We start from the raw sequence: 20,688 nt of genomic DNA, 5'->3' as shown, positions 1-20,688 counted from the left end.
GGAAGACAATCTGGATTTTGAAATCCCACTGTGAAAATTTGATTCTTTCCTATGTCTTTGAAATTACTTTTAAAAATTTATAAAAATCTAACTGAGCATAATGGAAAAATTGCAACTGTCCATAGCTGAAATTCTCTTTTGGTGTTCACAAATATCCTGAACTTATTATTTAGTTTTCATTCACGGATGTTTACTCTGTGCCTATATGGATTTTCTGAACAATTTAACCAGTTGCACTTCTCTTCTGATTTTTGTAGTTTGCATTTAGATGTATCCTTTAGAATAATGATGTGTTTTTTGTTTGTTTGTTTGTTTGTTTTTGTTTGTTTGTTTTTGTTTTGATTAGTGTCAAAAGTCTGTTTACAGAGATTGCTGAGGGGGTTAGTCTTTATATAGTCAAAACTTATGTGAGAAATGTTTGACTAAAGTTTGTATTTGACCTTGTCTCAGCTCTTCACTGTTATGAGGTTGGAGGAAAAGAAGTTGGAATAATTTAAAGATAAAATCCAGATTAGACATCTGTTTCCAGAACTAAGATGACCCTATGCTTATTAGTTTGCTTGAACTAGCATACGTAGAGCCAAGCTGCAGTCATGGCATTGCTTATCCACAGCTAGAGAATTCCCTAAGTAAAAGAGCAATTCAAAGTTCTCCATTTGAAAAGTCAATAGCAAGCTTTAAACTCAAGTCACTAGTGTATTACTTTGGGAATCATAGAATCATTAAGGTTGGAAAAGACCTTAAATATCATCTGGTCCAACCATCCCCCTACCACCAATGTCTCCCACTAAGCCATGTCCCTAAGCACCACGTCCAACCTTTCCTTAAACACCCCCAGGGATGGTGATGGCACCACTTCCCAGGGCAACCCGTTCCAATGCCTGATTGCTCTTTCTGAGAAGAAATGTCTGCTAATTCCCAAACTGCACCTCCCCTGGTGCAGCTTGAGGCCATTCCCGCTAGTCCCATCACTAGTTATCTGTGAGAAGAGGCCGACACCCAACTCTCCACACCTTCCTTTCAGGTGGTTGTAGAGAGCAATAAGGTCTCCTCCGAGCCTCCTCTTCTCCAGACTAAACAACCCGAGTTCCCTCAGCCTCTCCTCATAAGACTTGTGTTCCAGGCCCTTCATCAGCTTTGTAGCCCTTCTCTGGACACGCTCCAGGGCCTCGATGTCCTTCCTGTAGTGAGGGGCCCAAAGCTGAACACAGTACTCGAGGTGCGGCCTCACCAGAGCCAAGTACAGGGGGATGATCACCTCCCTGGTTCTACTGGCTACACTATTCCTGATACAAGCCAGGATGCCTTGGCCTTTTAGCCACCTGGGCACATTGCCAGCTCATGTTCTTAAGAATTAGTTGTAATTCATGGGAGTTGTAACTCCCATGAGTTGTAATGGTAAAACTGGAGTAAATTTGTAATTTTTTTCCTTTGCTTAGAAAATTTAGAATTAATTTGGTATGCTTTTGATATAAATCTCTCATTTAAGTGTTTTTTTTTTTTTTTTTTATGGCTAATAACTAAATCTGCTTCTCAATTCACTATGAAAATGCTGCAATGTGAAAAACATTTTACTTTTATTTATTTTTCTCTCTGCTCACTATTAAAATAAAGGCAAAAAAATACTGAAGTAGAGATTGTTTCAAAATCAGTGAAAGCCACATAAAATAAATGACTGAAGATTCACAAGAAAATAATTTTAGGTTTTAGCAGTGCTGGTGGTGTCTCATTTTCGAGCACTGATTCTCTTTAAAGACTTCTCAGGCCATTGAGTTGTGAATGATTCCATCTCCAAAGTGTATGTAGAAGCTTTCGGTATCAAGTTACTTTATGTCCAGGTGAATGATTCTCTTGTGTGACCATGCCATGGTCAATTTGTCATATTCCCTGCCCACACTATTTTACTTTGTAATGAATGAACATCTGGTGCAAAGAAAATCCTTCTTTTTTATGATTTATTCAGGAAAACATAAATTAGAGTGGTTGACCTTAAAATAATCATTATATGGACATATGGTCTTTATCGAACTATTTAATTTAGTGTTTATCTTGTGAATTGTAAAAAGGTTTTAAAGTACATCCAACTCCAAAGATTTTTAACATCTGTAACTCCTATGCAACTTAGTGTGCAGTGGTTGCAGTGTATAAGGAGATCATCTTCTTTGGATCACTTGTGTCTAAACCTGCACCTGTAGAAAAGGTTCCTTATGAGACTCCCCTTGCCTCCCCTCCCCTCATTCCTCCTTCTTTCCTTCTTTTTACTTAAGGAGCTGGAATGGTTTCCACAGTTCATTCTGTTTCATTCAAAAGTAGACAAAGCACGTGGCTACCTATCCTATTGAAAATTTAAAGCCAGGTAATGCAAAACAAAGTATCTTCCCTCTTTATCATCATTTCACCACCAAAATGCCCAAATGATCTTCTGTTAAAATTGTCATTTGATGAGAATAGTGAGTCAAATCTTTAACTTTTTAACTTTTTTGTTTGTTTGTTTGTTTAGAAATTTAAGTGGAATGCAGAGCAAAAATCACCTGTCCTTACAGAAAGGAATCTACACTCACAACTCTCTAGAAGAGTGACATTTTAACAGAAATACATTTATATATTAAAGTGTAAGATGAACTGCAGGGGAGCAGTTTAAAATTTTATACTCTTTTCTGATACTTGCATATTATCTGGGTACCTCTACTTTTCATCACTACCTCCATTTCAAAGCAGATGTTTTTGGTCTTTTTTGTGTTTTAAACAAGTCCAAAACATTTTATTTCACTGGCTTGTTGCTGAAGAATAAAGATATGTATTTTTAATGTTCAGGGATTGTTAATTCTTGTAATTCTTTGCAGTAGTTCTTACTGCAAGCTGAATAATTTCCATCTACTATTTAGCTTTACCTGTTTCAAATATTTGTATTCTGTTAGTTGTTTTAATTTAATTTAAATTTCATCTTGAATGGAAAATTCAGTAGTGGGATTACTTCTGCCACTGACCATGTTTGATTCAAGCAGTTTTTTAACATATGGTATGTGCTGCATAGACAAAATGAGGTATGGTTCTGCCTGAGGTGGATGGCAGCTGGTGAATTTAACAGCTCTATACCAGATTACTCATCGTGTTTGGATTTGCTGCTAGGTATAAATGTGTTGCCTGTTTCTGAAATAGATGTTCTCTTATTTATAACCTTTTGAAATGATTTGCTACAGGATTTATAACAGATGGGTTTAGGAAACAAGATATTTATTCATATTTATCCCTATTTCTACTGTTATTTAACTTGTTGGATGGATCTTCCAGATGAGGAAGTTTATATTTTCTCAGTTTGGCATTCTGCTGTATTTCTCATAGCAGCTGTGCAGAAGAATAGCTATAAAAAGTATTCCAAAAGTTAAGAGGAGTTAAGTTTCATATAATCCTGCCTAAAAGTAACAGTAACCTGCTTTTTCAATTGCTATATTGCTCTGAGATATAGACTTAAAGTTGAGTTCAAATAGAAGATCTGTGGAGATCTGTGTCTAATGCTTTCGTTACCTTTTTGCTAATCATGAAAAAGGTCATTCAGATGGCAAAGTACTGTTTTCAATTTATTTTCAACTGTGTTTCAACAGGTCAAAATACATTTTTTTTGCATTTCAGTTGCCTTGTAGTTTACCTAATTAAGTTTATTTAATTAATTGTCATATGATATGACTCATCTTCTCAGAAAGAATTGCCATTCAGTAAATAGCCAGATCATTTTGTCACCTGAATAGAAATTATCTGCAATTAACAAAGGAAGTAAAGGGAGACCAATCAAGTTGCAATAAACTTACTTCCCTACCATGTTGGAGAACAGAGAAACAGATAAGACATCTGCCATGAATTTTCTAAATTTCATACTAATTGAATACAGCCTATTCATATTTAAGTGAAATGTGACTGTATGATGCATTTCACTTTGCTCTGGGAAGTTTTCATGTCATAAATCAACCTGGCATGGGTTAATGATCTATTAAGAGTGGTGCAGCATGAAATAATATAGAAAGGTCTGTATATTTAAGTAAGGTTGCATTTGTTTGTGGCTGGAAATCACATTGTTTAGATGATAGCTGGCAGAGTTCTCTCTATCCTTTTCCATTTCATTCTGACTCTTGCAGGAAAGTATATATAGTGTGAATACTTTTGTTTTTAGTGTATTCATGCAACTATCACCTTCACTTGAGACACTGAGGATTTATAAAACTACATCAGCAGTGGTAATTGGTGTGTGACAGAAGAGATGAGATCATGCTTGGCACTGCTGTGCCATCTTTCAGTGGTAGAAATCTAATATCTATATCAAAGTGCAGTATTTTGCCTGCCTGCCTGCTGCTATCGCATATAGAAGTTTTCAGGAGAGGGTAAGGACACCAGAAGACATTAAGCTTTTTGCATTTTCTTCTTCCCTAACTGAAAGAATTCATTCTTCTTATTTATCACTATGCAAATCCTTTATATTAAAGAGAAAAGCTTGGTGCTGAGTGAAAGAAATAATTGATTTGTTCTGACACTTAGTAGCCCTTGAAAGAACACTCTAAAAAATCCAAAAGTCCTTAGCATTTGTACTTTGGCAAAATTCCACTAGCTGAGCTTACACTTGAATCTCCATGACAACTTAAGGTACCATAGAAATACATTTGTGATCTATGGGCTACAACGGCTCTGCAAATGGGGACAGAGCACATTAACCACCAGGCATTTATTAAGGCTGGTCAACAAAACTCTGGCTCCATTTTCAATTGCTCCAAGTCTTTTGGGTATGCCAGAGAGTGGTCAAAGCAGAAATATAGAAGTTCTGACACAGGATTCTTCTTCAAGGATAAACGTGAAAGATGGCTGCGTACCTGAAGTTTTAGTAAGTCATACTGTTACGTACTGGGCTCATTCCACTACAGTACCATGGATGTGCCTGCACTTATACTGTTTCTGTTACAGAAAAGCCAGGTATAGCAACTGCAGGAAGTGATTAAAGGGCCTATCTATTTATTTATTTTACTGCTGAACTCTAGGTTGGGAAATTTTTGAGAGGTTTAATATGTAAATTTCCTGAGTCCGTTATGTATGCTCAAATCAGTAGGAATTGTTTTCTTGTTTCAGTGGATTCTGAGTCTTCCCATGTGTCTTTGAAGATTAGTGTATGAAAAATAGTCTTTTGATATGTTGTTCCTTCCCTGTTTTTAAAAGGAGAAATTAGTAGTTTTTCTTTCAAGAAGAGTGTGGAAATCAATACAGTAATCCATCCACTTTTCTCTTTGCCTTCTTTACTCAAATGCTGCTTGCTTGTACCACTGAGTTATTACAGTTTGGATAAGTCCTCAATATTATTCAACAGCAAAACTACTTTACGTCCCATTCTTCGAATGTTACCATTGTCAATCAGCATAAATAGTCCCTTTTCTTCCTCACTCCTTTTCCTCTCTTCTCTTTACAGTGGCCCAAATTGAGCAGAAAATCTCCTCTCAGTCTTTCTTTATGCTCAAGGGTAAATGAACCAGGAACTTGTCATCTTTCTCACTATAGCTGTGTCCTATTAGCCCAACATACCCAGGCTTTACTTTTCTTTTCACCACCTTGGCTCTTCTATTCAGTGTGTGAATTCATGTTTGTTTGTTTGTTTGTTTGTTTTTTGAAGCAAATAACCAAATTATTCTTGGTTTTTTGATGAAATCTTAGTAAATCAGCAAGAGGTATGCTTTTCTTTTTTAAATGCTTTATGAGCAAACCCTTCTGCTATCACCCATGACAGAAAGAATCATAGCAGATTACATGTGTTTTTGTTGGCATAATTTGCTTTGTTTGCTGAATTCACAGAAGGTAGAGGGAAGGCGCATGCCATCACCTGATGTTACCCTTTACATAAGCAAGTAGACTAAAGTATTACAAATTTAGGAGAGCACTTTTCTATCTGATATAAACAAAAGGTATATCCTGAATCTCAGGCATTTAAGGAGAAATTAAAAAAAGAAAAAAAAAAAAAGAAAGAAAGAATTGTCTAGAGTAGAGAAAAGTCCTTATTAATGTAAGGTATTGAGCAGTCAGAGTCAGTGCTACCTCTCTTTATAGGTATCAAAGCTAAACAAAGGACTTTCCAGGAGGGATTTTCCAGGAGCTTCTGTAGGGTTTGAGTACCACTTAGAAGAGATGATTGGACAAGATATAATAAAGCAGAGATTCAAATTCTAGTGGGTTATAGTCCAATGTTGAGATGAAATTCAGACCAGATATTGAAACTTCATGTTTAAACATACCATAGAACAGAGAAGAGAGGTCAGGAAAGGAGCTGTTAATGAGTTCAGAGAACTGGAAATGGGGCGAGGGGGGGAAAGTAGGTTTCTTTTTTCTCAACTATGTAGGAGATAGTTCTGTTTGTTTGTTTGTTTGTTTGTAAGTATTCTCATAATTTTCCTGTATTGAAATTAGTCGTAGGCAATAGGGAAGAACAAGTACTTGGCAGTATTTTTTTTTTCTTTGTGCTTAAACTTCTGTTATAATGATAAATGAAGATTTGGCAGTTATCTTAATTGAAATTGACAGGGAAACTTTGAATATAAACCATATAAACCAAACCTTTTTTTTTTTTATTATTATTATTATTGTTTATCTCACATCTCTTTTTTTTTTTTTCACCACACAGATTTATCCCACTTCTTTCTTTTAGGTCATCCAGGAATAAAAGAGAGATTTTATAAGTCAAAATATATAAGGCAGTTAGCTGTTTTTATTTATTGATTCTCTAAGACTTCTTTCACCTCTTATATAAAAAAAAAAAAAGCTTGTGCTTCCATGCTCTCAGAGATTATCTGCTTCAGTGTTTCAGAGCAACTGAAAGATAAAAATGTTGTTATAAGTGAAATTCAGATTAGAACAATTAGTCCAAGTATGAAAGATGGTTTAACATTCTCAGTGATTCTGAAACCAGAAAACAAGCAAACAAACAAACAAATAAAAGCAACAAACCAAATAAAAACACTATCACTAACAAAAGGGAATTTCTCATTTTCCATGAGACAGCACCAGTGTGAAGGACACTTATACCAGAGCTGCTCCTGATGATGATCTTGTGGAGATAGCTTCCCTCTGCCCTCTACTTCTGTTCCACTGTAGCTTGATACCTCTTCCCCAGTGCTTCTTTTGTATTCAACTTGCTGAAAGTTCTCCCTACTTGCCCACTTTGTTTTTAATTTTCTATATTTGATTTATCAAATATACAAAATGAGAATTAATTTTGAAGTATTGTCAATGTTAAAGATAGTATCTGATCTATAGATTATAGGTGTTTTAAGAATAGGTTCTATGAAGCTGCTTTTCAGATGAATCCAAAACAAGCACCTGCTTTGCCACATCCACTTGTGTCATTTTAAAATATCACAGATCTAGTGAGGGGCTTCATGAATCGCTTGTTATCCCTTACAACCTACCCATTCCTCATTTTTACTGACAAAAGCCATATTCTTCCACCTGAAGAATAAATCATAGAAGAAAGCAAGCTATCTAAATGAGAAGGGAAGAGGAAGAGGAGACCCATGCACTTGTTTCAAAGTCCAACTGCACTCCTGCAAACTAGGGTTTGCAGCTGTAGTTTGCTGCGCTAACACGATACTAACGGCAGAGAAGAGAAGGAAATCAATTTCCCAGGCAACTCAGCAGTAACTAGCATGATGAAAATTTACTTCCTTCACTGTCTATGAGTGCACCTGATCATTAGAGCACACCATAAGATTAAGTCTTTTCACCATAAAGAAAATGACCATCCTAAACTTCCTAAACTTCCATTTGTTTATCCTTAATAAGAAATATCTGCATTAGTAGTAGGCCTAAGTTGTCATCCTTTCAAGTTCCTCTTATGGCTTCTGTGTCAGAGGCTACATCTTTGATTTATCGTTAGTCATAACTAGTAGTTCACAAACAACTTTGTTTCCTAAGAACCACATGTTACGGTCTGTGCCTGTTAACAAGATCTGAACTTCAGAGAAAAGAACTGCTGTTTCAGCCCAGACTTACAGTGTATGAGACTGGGTTTTCCTCTATTTACTCCATCAGCAACAGTATAATATCAAACCATGTTTCACAATGTATATGCTTTCATGTCTGTCTCTCAAGAATTCCTGTACTTCCTTCAACTATCTTCTAGCCCAGTATCACTGGAACCAGCAAAGCAATCCTACAAATAAGCAGTTATACTCCATGGAGTATGTCAAGGGTTATATCCTTTTTGAAAGTAATACTTCAGTTGGAACACTGGGGACTTCTTCTTCATATAAACATCTTAGAGGCAATTCTTGATCTGTGTTTGGTAAGACTGGAACTGAGCTTTATGCCTTAAAATGTGAACATGTATTGAAGACCAGCTGCTTGTGTCCAGATGACTATTGTCACTGCAATAGCACATTGAGATACTCAGTTTCAAGTCTCATAAGGAAGGCAGAGACGTTGCTGGGATTCCAGAACCTAGAAGACCATTTGGGGAAGACTCCATTATCTCATCATGTTAATTGACTCTTATTTCAAGCTAGGCAACTGAGTATTGTACCAAGTATCATTTTGATTGCTCAGAAGATAACTATGAAATTGCTGCAAGTGTACAATGAAAAAAAAAAAAAAAAGAAAAAAAAGACTGCAGATGGGAATTTTAGGTTGTTTTACTGTCTCTTCCCTGCTGGAAGCAGAGCTAAGAGTTACAGAATCCGGGTTCTTTACCAAAATGCGTGTTTCCGCCTGTTCTTCAGAGCTTTTTCCTCCATCGGGAAGAGGGATGAGTGTTGCCTAGAAGGCTTACAGGTTAACATATTTCCCCTTACCCTCTTTGAACCAGTCACAGAAATATTTTTACAGATAATAGGCAATTCCAGTTTAGAATGAAATACTCATCTTTATCGCTTAGCTCGCATAAGTAATCTTCATGACAAAATTCGTTCACAGTTGACTATCAACTGAAATTAGTTGCAGTTAAAGGTTATCAAATCTGTAATTTAAGCCCTATAAAATCTGTTGCTTTTTTATTTATTTATATATATTATTTTTTCAATGAGTCTGATCTAAAGACCGTGTAAGCCAACAGGAGAATTTCTGTCAGCTTCAACGAGCTTTGAATAAAGTTTCATACTCCGTGATGATATCTGAGGATGTTTTATTTAAGTACATGTAATTAAAAGATTACTAAAGTTTTCATTATCTGAAAATTGTCTGGATTATATAAAATTAGTTTGATCTCACAGTGGGGCTTCCTTAGTTAATTGAAGGTGTTAGGAAAAACAAAAACATGAGAACAAAAATCCCACTGATATTACTTGCTGTGGTTACAGTGCTATCTCTGCTTGTGGTAGCGATATTGGACTGACACTTGGTACAGTATCTACTTTCAATTAAAGTCACAGCAATATAACGTGCACCCCAGTGCACCTGGACTGGGGGAGCTGCTCTGAGCAAGTTATGATAACAGAATTCCCGTAGGATCATTGTGTTCAATGTGAACAACAAATCACAAGACCAGTTTAGAAAGCTGTCGCTGGAAGAAAATGTTTCTTGGATTTCATATGCGATCACAGTGCTTTTTACTGTAAAATCACATTTTTCTGTGGTAATTTTCCTCTCATCTTAACATGTTGATGTTAACATGATGAGTAATCTTCTACAACATTTCTTATCAGGTGACTGGAGTTCAGGTAGGAGGAATAAATTCACTGTGTTGGTCAAGATTTTCTACATGAGTGTCTTTGTCAGCTCCTGGTGACTCAGCATAACCTTTAGTACTCAGAGATGCTCCTGGGAAAGAAATTAATGTAATCCATCAAAAAATATTAGAGATCCTGCTAACTATTAGGATCGGAAAAGAATTGAAAAATCCCTTTGAAATATTTTGCAATATTTGTTTCATTTTATTTATTTATTTATTTATTTATATATATTTTTTACAAATGTTTAACAATTAAACAGAGGATACCTTCATATGCATTTATTACTAGAAAAAGAGATCCATCTAGTGATGGATCGTGACATCTAGAAAGAGTGCAACAGAAAGCACTGTTACCATTTTGAACAACTAATGCTTAGCTACTGCTCATGCTTTTCTATCTCCATTTTCATTCTTACAGTAGAATACTGTTCTGTGCTGTAAAAACAGTTCTGAACATGATGTGATTAACCTTAGGGTCTCCCCATTCCCTCATCTCAAAGCCCACCTCATACATGGCCTATGCTTTCTATTCATGTTCAACCATCTGATTTCCATATCATCCCACTCACCCTCACCAGCCGCTATTAGCATAACAGAGCTCTAGTGTGACATTGATTGAAGCAAGCGCTTCCTGAATGCCATATCAAAGCATAATTTGCCAGAAATCAAATCTAATTTACTGTATACTATTTAAATTTCTCAAAAACAAACAAACAAACAAACAAAAAACACAATAGAAGTGCACTAGGTCTATAATCTTAATTGTTTTGTTTGTTTGTTTGTTTGTGTTGTTGTTGTTGTTTTTTTTTTCCTCATATTTTTGTCTGTTATCCTGGAATTCAAGCAATACATTTCCTTTTAGTCTTTGATTTTCAAATGTCACCTAAGCAAGAGTTTCTCTACCCTGTTTATTCCAATGCCACTAATGTTACATCTGAAACAATAAAGGGTAATAGTTTGATAGGCGCAACACTCAGTTTGCAGCTGCATAACAGTTTTTTCAGCAGATTCTTCTAATCATCTTAATGTTTAGACTGAAATAAGCATTAACGTAGCTCATAGCTCTTTAACAGCTGAAGCATATCAAGCCTGCTGTTATTTCTCTAACTGTACCTTTTCAAACTGTTTTTAAAATTAAAACACACACACACACACAAAAAACTACTTTGAGAAAAGCAATAATGACTTGAATAAGGTTTTGTCCAATGTTCTACTAATGCTGAACTTTGAGCAAGTCATGTTCTTAGTCAACCTTTCTGCAAAATAGGAGTAGTAATATTTACCTTACAAACAGCATTAATGCATGCAGATAATGAGGTTTTTTTTTTTTTAGGAAAATTGAACTGCTTATTCAAGCCAAAAAAAAAGCCTTGTTGTCTCTGAACAGGGTCACATTGCATTCTCTGGGGATAATGGCAGTCCTACTGCTTTGGTACTTATACTTGACCAACATTTCTTCCGCAAGTATTAGCTGTTACTTTCAGTTGTCAATTCTCATTAGTCAAGTGAAATTTGATAGATAAAATTGGTATGGTGAAAACATTGTTTCAGTGATATAAAACATGTCATTTTTATCTGTCTGTAAACAGAATTATAGCTGATTATGATGACAAACTGGAGAAAAACATGAGTTTCTTTCATTATAGAACAACTTATTTGAATACATAAAAAATGTATGCAAGGTTTTATTTCTTTTAAAAATGAGGGTTTTCATGTTCTTTAAGAGTATACTGTTGAATAGTTTGGCTGGTGGCCTTGGTTTTATGTTCTAATTAATGCAGTGACCAATAAAAGCTAGCTCCCCTTGAGATTATGGGGTTATATTTAGATTAAAGCTCTGGTTCATTTATTTATTTTTGTAATGAATTTCTATTAATTATGGATGCAGAATAATACTAGAAAACAGATCTGTGTATAACTATATACTGTGGTTTACTGGTGCCTTCAGAAAGTGTAAACTTGTAGCTCTGATGCCACAGATCTCCTGTTCATCTAGAATGGTGAATGCTGGGGAGGATTTGGTGTGCGGCAGGGAGAGAATAGAGCAACAAGGTAAATCTACACCAATTGGATTATCTGGACTGAGTCACTGCCTAAATTCCTTCTTCTTTTTCCTATCTTTTTGCAAAATAAAGGTTTGTTTTTCTGCTTATAGAAAAGTGAGGAATGTTAAAAGTTAGGCTTAGGTCGGATTATAGGTAGAAATTAGGAGGTTTATATCTCATACCTGAATTTGGTCTTTGCTACAGCAACAAGTACTTTCCTATTATATCTACTCAGAGCTTTGAATTACTGACTTGCAGTACAGCCTTGTGTGTGAGAATGTTTCAGGTGAACCCTTAAACTTATATACCTGCATTTATCTGGTTATGTGTTTTGAAAGATAAGCTCACAGAAATGTCATGCCTTTCTTTCGTCTGTTGAGCTGGTAGCACCATCCTTATAACATGCCTCCAGTGGACTAAGCATGCCTAAAAAGTGATGCTAGGTATTGATCATGCTTAGGTATGATCTGTGGGAGGGACTCCTGACAACATGTTTTTACCCTCATGATAGAAACATTGTGGTCTGGAGGCTACCTATAATGTAGCGCAGACTCGTGCATAGATCCTGTTGAATGTATATGTAACATCTGAAGAAGTTAGAGGTTTTCTGCTTTCCGCTCTGCCTGAGGTTGCTATTGATTCCATATTAATATCCTGAGCAGTGAACTTCTCTGGCTGAGCAGCAAGCACTGAACAAATTCAGTGACCTTTATTAAGTGGGTGGTCAGAACTGTAGAGACACCTTAGTGCACCGTATGCCTACAGGAATGGAAGTTTCTAATTCACGACTAAAAGATCTTTCTCTCCCTTCCCATATGATTGAATGAACAAATGCACATACTGTTTACCACATTAGTGCTTTCCAACACCTGTAGGGATTGTATTATAGATATGGTAGGTAAAGCAAGGTAAGAGAAAACCAAGGAACACGCTACAGTCCAGTGCTTTAGGAATAGGACAGGCTGAGTTCAGATCCTAGAGTATGTGTCGCAATACATATGCACTTACAGATGCCTCAAAAGATATGGGTCTAAATGGGCAGCAGCAGAGCACCTAGCCCTTCATCCCTGTGCTTTCAGAAGACTGATGTCTGCTGAGGCCCTGGAAAGAGGCTTGTCTCTCAAGAAAAGCCAAAACTTGTGCTCAGGAATACGAGACAGAAGGAAGATTCCTCCTTCAGTGCTCACCCTCTGCCTTCTAAATCAAGAGTGATGCATGTTTATTAAGTGCTTTACAGTTCTTGTTTTAAGAGTACATTATGCTAGTGCTATTTGACTTGTGATCTTTAGAATCCACGAGAAGTACAAAGCGTATTTCAAAAAGATCAGATATGCATACATTTCTATGCTGTTAGCATATCTGCATCTGTGCTGTCAGCAGGTGTAATCGGAAGCTGAGTCTTGATTGCTCTTCGTGCCTAATTAAATAGTTTGTAATTATAATGGTGAAAATATGGTTTTCTAAAACACTTAAATTCTGTTTACCTAAAAGCTTAGTAGTTCCTAAACCATCGCTCTCCACAACCACCAGAGCAATAGTGGAATGAGGAGAAAAAATAACATTTTTTAATTTTACCTCCTTCTTCAGCCTGTCCCAAAAGTCAGCTAGTCTTTTGCAAAGAACAAGTGGGGATGCTGATTATCTTTTTTAAATATGCCAAACAGTATAGTTACAATTCCATTGAATTCCAATGTTGAACCAAGACTGAAGGGTTTGCATATCAAACAAGAAAACTTAATTTATTACATCATGCTGAGCATAGTTACTGAAGTTTTTTTTTTTTATCTCATTTTCCACCATTGCTTCTTCCCCACTTTCCTTCTGCACATTACCGCCTTTTTTCTCCCTTTGAGCTCACACCAAGCATTGACTGTTCTACATCAACACTCCTAAACAAGTTAAACTACACCTCTCCTTTTGAAATTGTTCAGTTCTGAATGCTGTTAATGCTATCTACTTGAACACAAAGCCAGTCCTGACTCTTTTGGTATTTTAACTCCAATTTCTCCTTATCTTCCTTTCCTTTCCTCTTCCTGAGCTCCTGGAATACCTGTTCCTTCTTACTGCTTTCTGCAGCCCACTAACTTTTCAACTCTTCAACTCTTGCTTCTTTCTTTTCTTTACATAAGCCAAAATCCAGATCTGCCAAGTCTGTGATGTTTCAGCAAACCTTTTCACAGCAAGTCTTTCCACCCACTCCCTTCTTAACCACATTGCCCCTAAGAGAAGTTGAGGGAACTCCTGAACGTGTCTCTCTGCTGTCATCTAGAGCTTCTTCTCCTTTCTCAGTCATTGTTGAAAGTCTAGATAGTCAGACTGAAACAAATAGTCTGTATACCACGGTTCATCCTATGCAACACGTGATAGCTCCAGCAGAATAATAAGCTTTGTGCAGTGTAGAGTGTATGAGAGTGCTGGTACCTGTCCAGATGAAAGGTAGAATACATCTAAACCAGCATCAAAAACACTGGACTATTGTTCCTTAGCATTTCTTGTCATCTGAGTTTACGCTAATGTGTATAATGTTTTTGTTGTTGTTGTTTGCTTGTTTGTTTTTTTAGCAACTGGGTATATTAATTCTGTCTAATTAGTATATCTGCTGTTATGTCTGCTGGCATAAAACAAATCTCTGTTAATTTGTCTTTTTCCTTCAATATTCCTCATCTCCCCTTGCAAAATACCCTAATTTTACACAATGTTTTTTTCTTACATTGTAGCTCCTCCACAGTTTGTGGTGAGACCACGAGATCAAATTGTAGCCCAGGGTCGAACAGTGACTTTTCCTTGTGAAACGAAAGGAAATCCCCAACCAGCTGTTTTTTGGCAAAAAGAAGGAAGCCAGGTAAGTTATAAGCACCTTATAAGTGTTTCAAGCCTTTCTAAATAGTCATACATCTTACTTTTCAAAGAAAGACATCTTAATTTTCATTCTTCTAATCTTTTGCAAGAATTTGTTTTTTAAAAAGTCATTATCCCTTATCAACATCATGTTGCTGTTTTTTTGCTTTTTCTTTTTCTTTTAATATTAACATTGTAAAGAACTCAAAGTCCATTTAAGCTGGTGAAACTTATGCTAGCTGCTGTATAAAGGTGTAAAAAGCAACAGTATATACCTTAAATGCATCATTCTAAAGCACCGAACAAACAGGTGGGTGAGACAAACAGTATATAAAAAAGCTATGGCTCAATTTTTAACTAATCAGAGTCAGTAATTGCAATTCATAACCTGTCTAGACATGATCAAGTGGATATGTATCTAGCAAGCTTATTTGCATTGGCATATTCTCACAGTGCATACAGATATAGGTTTTGAACACTCAGCTGCTTTCTTCAGTAGAATTATCTCAGGAAATTTCTGAATCTGTTTTGGAAATATTTCCCTGAATCCTTACTGTCATTTTGTGAAAGCAAAATTTCTGATGTAGACAATAATGTTGCCATCAGCTAATACTGATTCAGTGTTTGAATGCCTTGCCATAACTTTTTTTTTTTTTTTTTTTTTTTTGTGTGTGTGCTGCTTTTGCAACATTGGTACCATGTTACAACAGAAGTCAAGCATCCTTGCTTTCAACTGCAGTTCCTATGAGTATGTTAACTTTGGACATTGTAAAACCTAATGCCAAATTCTCCTTTGTTCCTGAAGAAAGATTAAAAGGGAGAAATGGATGTCCAAGGACAGTGTCTTCTGCAGCTTTGTGATGAAACTTGTCTGGCCTGCATCTGTCTATGTAGCTACACTGTGTGTCCTTGTCCCTTGGCTAAATTATTTTTTTTTTAGAGCACTGTGCTACTTTTTCCCCATACAGTGATATACGAATTAACTCAAGTATCCACAATGTGCTGTGCAATGCAGATGTGCCTGTAATCTAATCTGGAGGCACTGTGTAACAGCTCAAAGTGTGAGAAAAGAACTGAACCACAGATCTCCCACTCTGCCCCACCCGCTGCCGTTTCATCATTTTACCAGGTCTGACAGCGTTTGGTGCGAGGTTGCAACTTACAAAGTATAACACTATTACTTTATAATAGTGTTAAACACTATTACTTTATAATAGTGTTATTGTTACACTTATATGAATGTAAGCTTAGTCTTCAGTGTACTTCCTTCAGCATATTAATTAGAGAACTTCAAATCTAGTCACCATGCATCATGTGGTATTAAGCTTCTGGAAGAGCACAGTATTTTGTGTCTCAATAAGATGAACATTGTTCTAAGGGAAAAGTAAAACAGCATCTTGAAATTAAAGTAGGAAGTACTGATGTGCTTGCAAACATTTCAAAAACCTGCCTTGTAGAGCATTTTAATAACATGGTAATGTTTATGTAAAGTGAGCTTATAGTGTCACACTCGAATCTAATAAAGTGGACATCCATCATGCTGTAATAAAGAGAAGAGCTTCTAATTAAAGCAGGACATCATTTGCAGGATTAAAGTCATTTAGCGTAATTGAAAAGTGTTAATACTCTATTTTATCCTCTTCCATTGGTATCACTTCAAGGGTAAAAACGTTTTAAGGTGAAAATGCATCTTGTGTCTTTAATTGAATGTTATTACCTACTGATTGTACCATGTTGAAGCTGTTTAATTACAAACCTGGAAAATTAATTACCATATTGAGAACCAGATCCCTGAGGGTTAGAACGTTCTTTTTTGGCAAATAAATGCAACATAAAAATTGATACCTACATGGTTTATTATCGAACCTTGAAACATAGCTCAATGTGATTCATTATACCCTTATGTTAATCTTAATTGAGCATCAGTGAAGTAACATAGGTTAGTGTTACCATCTCAACACAGAACTTGCTAGAATTTGCAATGAGATGCCCTAGAATAGGTGAGCTTCCACATACTGCATTTCTTCATTAAAATATGGAGGACTGTGTTTTGGCCAAATTAAGCACTATCCATTGAACTTGCTTTAATTTGCACCTTTGCATGACTGGCTACAAGTTGTTACCTGGATTTACAGTCTTACTTCTGCTTTTACTCAAGGAACCGTTTGCAGCACCACTGTTAGTGTTTAAAGTAATGTTATGTAGTCATGTTAGCCCACTCCAATAATTGTAGGGTATTTTTCATTCTGAATCTATTTCTCGACCTTGTTTTTTCTGAGCACTACCAGCTGGAAAGGAGGGGACCTGTTTCCTCCTGCGTAATTTCTTGTGCCAACTTATGCATGAATGTCTGGTCCTCAGTACTTGGTAGCCTTTAACCAGGAGTTTAACATCCACCCGCCAATGAAATACTCCAAGGCAGGACATCTGTAATCATTGAAGTCTCAGAATTAAATTCATCCTTGAGATAAATCCAGAAAAAAATAATATTACATTGGAGGTGACTTTTGCCCCACTGTTTGCAACCCGACATGCAACCATTGTGCCCAGATGAGTAAACCAGCAGCTTATTAAAACCAGTGAAAATGTAAAAGCATTAAAATAGTGGACTGTATTGTAATGCAGGACAAATTATAGTCCATCATTACCTGGTCCTTGAAAGAAGGAGTAATAATCAGCTCTTACTGAAGTGTAAAATATTGTCTGGAAAAAATATTTAATGCCCTACTCTATGCTTCTAGGTTTATTTTTAGCCCATATAGATTAGCTTAAAATTTAGTAGTGAGCCATTAATTGAAAACACAGCAGAGGTATACAGAGCCACAGTAAAGACTGAAAGCTTATCAGGGTTTGGGGATATTCCTGAGACAAAAATGTGTATTTTTTAAACAGGCTTGTTGAGTTGAATATACAGACAGACCTGATGTGCCTGGAATTTATCCATTCATTACTACTGTTTAATTTGTCTCCTCTGTTCCCCTCTCTGTCTCATTGGGCCATCCTGCTAACCTTTCTGTTCATATTGCCTCTCTTTCTTTTCCTGTTCTTTATTCACATCTAGAGTTGTCTTAGACAGTATAACTTTTTCCTTGAAAACACAGCCCTCACCACTAAAACCTTTTAAGTCATTTTATCTGTATTATTGATTCATTCAGTCCTTCATCATATTCAATGACTGCTACATTAATTTTAGTTATTCTTACTGACATCTCTCTTTTCTCCAGTCCAGCCCAAAGGCAAAAGCAAATCTCCCTGCTCTGTGCTAACTGATGTCTTATGTGTTATAAAATTATTTTTTTCTTTCTTATGATTTCCACGTTAGATTTATACCCTTCCTCTTTACCCTCGAGGCTCCATGTAGCTTTTCTGATTTGGTATATTTCAGTTATAATTTCCTTTTACTTCTCCTTTAAGCTCTTGTGCTATGCCAGCTTCTCCTACTTTATGACCTGTTTGTATCTTCCTCCTACCTTTACTTCTGTGCTGTACTTACTTTCTCCTTCACCCAGATCATATTCACTGCCAAAAAATAGCCCTATGTTCCCCCAAATCTCCAGAATTCAATTCTTCTATTTTTCTAATATTTACTGTAGTTGTATTCCCGTCTTTGACAGCTAACCAAGTATATTATTAAAATTTTTAATTCAGAATGAAGTTAAAAGTTTAACAAATACAGATCAGTCAAAAGTGATTGTTGGAAAATTTCTTGGTGCCTAAATCCCTAGCCAGAACACACCTTTGAATGCTATGAAAGGGCTGTTTCTAATTTAAACTGCAAGTTGCCCAAGGCAGGAAAAAATTGTCTCTGTATGTTCATAAATTCATAACCACACTTTTTATAGAGAGAAATTTTAAGGAAAAATTATCATATCTTTAGCTGAGAGAAAGGTGGCTCTATTATGATTCTATATCTAGAACTGATGTGAGATAAATTGTCTTTGCAGAATCTGCTCTTCCCAAACCAGCCTCTCCAACCCAACAGCAGGTATTCAGTATCACCAACTGGAGACCTCACTATTACCAACATTCAACGGTCTGATGCGGGCTACTACATTTGTCAAGCACTGACGGTTGCTGGAAGCATTTTAGCAAAGGCTCAGCTGGAGGTCACTGATGGTGAGCTATAGAAATTCCTTTTTTTTTTTGTAAGACTGTATCTTAATATAATATAAATAAAGGCATGTGAGATCACAAAATTCATACAAATAAATAGATAAGTTTCTACAAAAAAAAAAAAACAAACAAAAAAAACAAACAAAAAAACACAACACTGTGAAAAGGGGTCTCTGCACAATTCTCTACAGTGTCAAAAGGGCACTGAAGTCCAGTTTGCCTTTTACATGCTCTTAATAGTACTTAATAGCCCAAACAAAGGACAAAGCAGCTTAGAATACAGTTGGTGAGAAACAAAACTGCTCGGTTCACTAGAGCTAAAGTAGGACTGCAAAAAATGTTGTGAAGAGTGAATAGTTATGTGATTAAAGCAATGGACTGGGGTGCAGAAAAAGAAGTCTCGATTCCCATCTCAGTCCCAGCCTTCAGTATTACCTTAGGCAACTTGTTTGGGAGTGTATCCGTAGCTCAATTTAAATCAACATAGTTGCCTTCAATTGCTGTAGTACTGGTAGTTTAGAACAGCTACAGCATGTAGCCTTTTAGTCCATGTGTGAAAAAGACACCAAGATATTTCCCTACTTCAGAGCTGTGTTCTCAGTATGTTTAGGTGTGAAGAGAGCTGTATAAATACATAAGCAAAGAAGAGTTGGCAGGAAATAAAAAGCACTACATGATCTGACTTGATTCTTTCCTTTTTCAGAATTTTGGGCTTGAATGTTATCATGCCTTGAAGTTTACCGTACCCTCTATACAAATAGCAATCCTTTTCTTATATCAGGAGTCCCACCAATACCCCTCTTCATCCTGTTTTGAATAGAAGGCATTTTGCATTCTTTAATGTTAGTAAAGACAACAAGAGAATTCCTCTTACACTAGGAGATCGTGGCATTCCCCTGCATCATTATTCCTTATGTTAACTGACTCATTAAATATCTCCTGACAGACTTTGATGAATTTTTGCCATTAAAACTGTTGTTATATGCAGAGGTCTACTTTTACGGTCCCCTCAGAGACCTGCCTGCACCATGAAAGTTTGAAAAGATGTCTAATTCTGAATAATCTGGCTTTTCACAAGAGCATATTCATCACAAGTGACAGGCAGAGAGGTTCAGGCACGTTACAGAGGTTTGAGCATTAATTTGATGCCTTTTCTTTGTTTTCCAAAAGCTGTCTATATTTTTATGACAAGGGGAGATAATTTCTGCCTTATCCTTGCATCTTTACAAGCATATTGCTTTTTGGTAAAGCAGTTTCTGGAGACTAAAGGCTAACCTTCGCTCTGCAATCTCTTTAAGTCTTTTCTGTCATGGTATATGACAAAATGATGCATTTTCATTCAGTTCAAATTTAAATGTAGATTAAAAGGTCGTTTACAATTAATGGAAAGGCAGTATTTTTTAATATCTGTTCGTAGCGCAGCCAGATTCAGTGCCACAACTGTGATTGGAATAAATAGAATACACAAACAATGGCTAAGAGGGCATTGAGCTGTTAATGGTTGCACCTGCTGATGCTGTACTTTTTACTGCAACAGGGGCCGAGAGGATAAAATCAGGTTCAAGGATATCAGTGATGAGAAATTCTTCCTCTTGACAGACAAGTCCCATGGTCCATCTTTATCTGTTTCTTAGGGGGAGGAACAATCCTGATTGACTGCACTGGAATTTTCACTAGTTTATTTAACAAGTCAACAGAAAGCTCATAAAGATGTCCCTGCTAAAATGCAAACTCAACGACAATCAGTCTTGATTAAAGGTGGTGTGCATTCCACATTGCTGAGGAAAAGCATGAGCTGGTGGCTCTGCTGCTGAAGGAATGCAAGGCCTGTGTTCTTCAAACACATTCCAGAACCTACTGTCAGCATGATCATTATGAAATAATAGAAGGTTGCTTTATAGAAATACCATTTCATCCTCAAGTCAAAGGGCAGGTGAGGTCAGGAGAAAAGTGCCAAAACAATGCTGTGGGACTGAAATTGTATAAATAAATGTCCCATTAGATCAC

At 36.3% G+C, this 20,688-nt stretch overlaps 1 protein-coding gene across 10 annotated transcripts in view; it reads left to right on the top strand.

The window, feature by feature from the left end:
* ROBO2 (roundabout guidance receptor 2) overlaps positions 1-20,688 on the top strand; it is a 1,102,980-nt gene that overhangs the window by 984,390 nt on the left and 97,902 nt on the right. For all 10 annotated transcript variants that reach the window (XM_032182831.1, XM_032182822.1, XM_032182879.1 and 7 more), the window contains 2 exons: positions 14,448-14,572; positions 18,513-18,684. In XM_032182831.1, coding sequence (XP_032038722.1) covers positions 14,448-14,572; positions 18,513-18,684 — 297 coding nt within the window. The remainder of the gene's footprint in view (positions 1-14,447; positions 14,573-18,512; positions 18,685-20,688) is intronic.

The sequence above is a fragment of the Aythya fuligula genome, chromosome 1 (genome assembly GCF_009819795.1).
Source record: "Aythya fuligula isolate bAytFul2 chromosome 1, bAytFul2.pri, whole genome shotgun sequence".
Taxonomy (NCBI): domain Eukaryota; kingdom Metazoa; phylum Chordata; class Aves; order Anseriformes; family Anatidae; genus Aythya; species Aythya fuligula.
Note: the sequence above shows the minus strand (reverse complement) of the source record. Positions and strands in the feature narration are given on the sequence as shown.